The sequence below is a fragment of the Myotis lucifugus genome, unplaced genomic scaffold, assembly GCF_000147115.1.
Source record: "Myotis lucifugus unplaced genomic scaffold, Myoluc2.0 scaffold_704, whole genome shotgun sequence".
Taxonomy (NCBI): Eukaryota; Metazoa; Chordata; class Mammalia; order Chiroptera; family Vespertilionidae; genus Myotis; species Myotis lucifugus.
In genome coordinates, this window is record NW_005871752.1 from 16,647 (window position 1) to 19,563 (window position 2,917).

General features: G+C 63.5%; 1 protein-coding gene across 1 annotated transcript in view; it reads right to left on the minus strand.

The window, feature by feature from the left end:
- Positions 1–123: 123 nt before the first annotated feature.
- Positions 124–2,917, minus strand: part of IL31RA (interleukin 31 receptor A) — a 22,944-nt gene continuing 20,150 nt past the window's right edge. Inside the window, exons 12-13 of the mRNA XM_023746600.1 lie at positions 2,215–2,293; positions 124–1,255 (exon numbers count right to left, since the gene is read on the minus strand). Of these exons, the coding sequence (XP_023602368.1) occupies positions 317–1,255; positions 2,215–2,293 (1,018 nt within the window). The 3' untranslated portion in view covers positions 124–316. The remainder of the gene's footprint in view (positions 1,256–2,214; positions 2,294–2,917) is intronic.

Below are 2,917 nucleotides of genomic sequence, written 5' to 3' on the forward strand. Positions count from 1 at the left end.
CTGCCCCTGGCCACGAGTAAAACGTGCCTGTGATCACCGAGAAGTGGCCCCCATGTCCGTGACCCTGACCGTCCCCAGAATAGGCCCAGACACAGCTCACTGGGCCCCGTCCTCCAAGCCGGGCTGTCCCGGCCTCCGCAGGAGCTTCTTATCGGAGCAAAAGGAACGACAGGGCTTTTCCTGGACCAAGTGCTGGGCTTCCGCACCCCTTCTCCCTCTGGGGGTCGGCAGGCGAGACTGAGCAGATGGATGTGAAGATGCAGCTGGGACGCCGCCCTGCAGGTCGCCTGGCGCAGAGGGTCGCCGGGTGCGGCCTCTAGATGACTCTCTTGGTTCGGTCTGGACGTTCCTCGGACACGAGAAACTCCCTGGTGGTCACCGAGTTCTTCAGGTACGGGTTGAGCGCCCCCTCCTCGCAGGGGCTGGCGGGCCCTGGGCGCTGGGCAGAAGGGAGAAGTCGCTCCTCAGCTTCTGGGCAGGCGCCCTCCCAGCTGCCAGAGCGCAGGCACTGGGGCTCTCTGGGCGGAACCTCGGCCACAGTGGGCGGAGCCTTGGGTGAAGTGGGAGGAGCCTTGGCTGCCATGGGCGGGACCCCAGTCACAGTGGGAGGGACTTCAGCTGAAGTAGGCGGGCCCCCAGGTGAAGTGGGAGGGGCCTCAGCTGCAGTGGGTGGGGCCTCGGCAGCAGTGGGCAGAGCCTCGACTGCAGTGAGCGGAGCCTGGGATGAAGTGGGAGGAGCCTTGGCTGCCATGGGCGGGACCTCAGCCACAGTGGGAGGGACTTCAGCTGCCATGGGCGGGACCTTGGCTGCAGTGGGAGAAGCCTTGGATGCTGTGGGAGGGGCCTCGGCTGCAGTGGGCGGGGCCTCGGCTGCAGTGGGAGGGGCCTTGGCTGCAGTGGGCGGGGCCTCAGCTGCAGTGGGTGGGGCCTCGGCAGCAGTGGGCAGAGCCTCGGCAGCAGTGGGTGGGGCCTTGGCAGCAGTGGGTGGGGCCTCGGCTGCAGTGGGCGGGGCCTCGGCTGCAGTGAGCGGCTCCAGGAGACAGTAAGGCCTGAAAGGGGAGATCACGTACTCGTTCTTGTCCCCTCCCAGGATGTTTTCCTGGCCCTTTTCTGCCTCCTCTGCGGAATCCTCTTCCAGGAAATTGTCAAAGTTCACCGCCAACTTGTCAATGAGGTCGCTGGGGGCAGCCCAGGGCTTGAGAATCCTGTCCTCTGTGCTCCCGGCATCATCGACCTCCCTCAGGTGCAGCTTATCCTGGAAGAGAGAAGGGACCCCCAGGGGTCATCTGGGGGCTAAAGAGGAGTAACCAGGCTCCCTGGGCAGGGACACCCCATGCCCAAGCCAGCGTGGAGGCCCCTCACCCCCGCGTGCCCCTCCGTAACAGCCTGGCCCCTTTCCTGAGAAGGAACACACTGCCTTCCAACAACTTCTCCTTCTAGGCACTTGGAGGCTATTTCCCACAATCCTCTGCACACCCAGCTCCGAGGAGAGCATGACCGAACGCTTTCATATGGAAAACCATGATCACAAAGTCAACGGCTTGTCCCACGTCACCCGAAACTCAAGGTGGCTCCTGGCAGGACGATGTCATCCCGTCATCTGTGCATGGCCAGGCCCCGCCCCTGCCCCAGGCCCCGCCCCCCGCCCGGCACCTGCCAGGCAGCGAGAGACAGGTAAGTGCTGCCATAGAGGCCAGACCTACAGATCCTTCAGGAAGCATTTAGGTGCCGGGCAGCACTGCCTGTGAGCTCACTTACTGTCCCGTGACTTTTAATAAGTAGGAAAACAAACAGGTCATGCTAGAGGAGGGAGAAGACAGAAATCCAAACAATAACTAAAATAACTCAGTAAAAGTGATTTCTGCAATGTCCACAGTTAAATGCCATGCTCAACTGAGACTTCCGAGTTGAAGCAGAGGCTAATATTAAACCTCCTGCACCAAGAACTGCCGGAAAGAAGCTTTCAATGGTAAGGATTTGGAGGTTCTATCTGATGGGCTTATTTTCACTGAAGAAATTCAGCCTTGACATTTCCAGACGGTTTTCAGGTTAAAGCGTATGAGAAAGGAGGTTTCTGCGTGTGAGCCACTCGCTGGCACCCGCTGCCTTAGTGTGAGGACACCTTTCCCAGCCCGGAACCCGCAGGAGCCCCGCCAGCCCGGCCCCTGCGCCCACCGCCGGCCCCGCAGGGGCTCCGGGCAGGCACGTGCTCACCTTGAGGTCCCCGCCTCGCCACGCGGCCAGGCTGCTCTCCGCAGGGTTGGGGACGTCCGGCCAACACAGGCGCTTCAACCTGCAGAGAAGAGGAGGTGCTCACACAGGGTGAGTCCGTGCACGGGGGCGGGGCTGGGCCGGGCTTTGCTCGGGAGCCGCTGGCCCCTGGGACAGAAGGGCAGCCCGGCTCCCTTGGCTCAGGCTGGGGAAGCGAAGCCGTGTGGGGGTGCAATGCAAGTCACACGGGGACCTGGGGGAAGAGACCTGCCCCTCACAGCGAATCCCCCCCCGTCCCAACCCCCACAGCCCCCCAGGGCCTTCTTCTGAGGGTGATCGGGGGAGAGCAGTGCTCAGGCCCAGGGACTTTGTCAGACTTGTCTGCACTGGAGCCCTGGCTACAACCTGCCCGGGCTAGCGGTTGAAGCCTGGCGGGGAACCATGGTTTGCCAGCTTGCTCGGGAAGAAGGGGAAGCCTCCCGGGAAAGGAGCCCCTGAGCTCCCCTTGAAGGGCAGCAGGGTCTTCCTGGGGGCCGGGAGCACCGCGCCCCTGAAGAAAGCTTTCCTTTCCCCGGGGGGGGGCCAGCCGGGACCCCCCCTGGCGCCAGCCCTTGGTTCCGCCCCCGCCAGCAAGGAGCCCTCCTGTGCCCAGCAATTTGGTTGGCCCGGGGCCGGAAAGCTCCCCGGGCCAAGGGTCCCCCCCTCC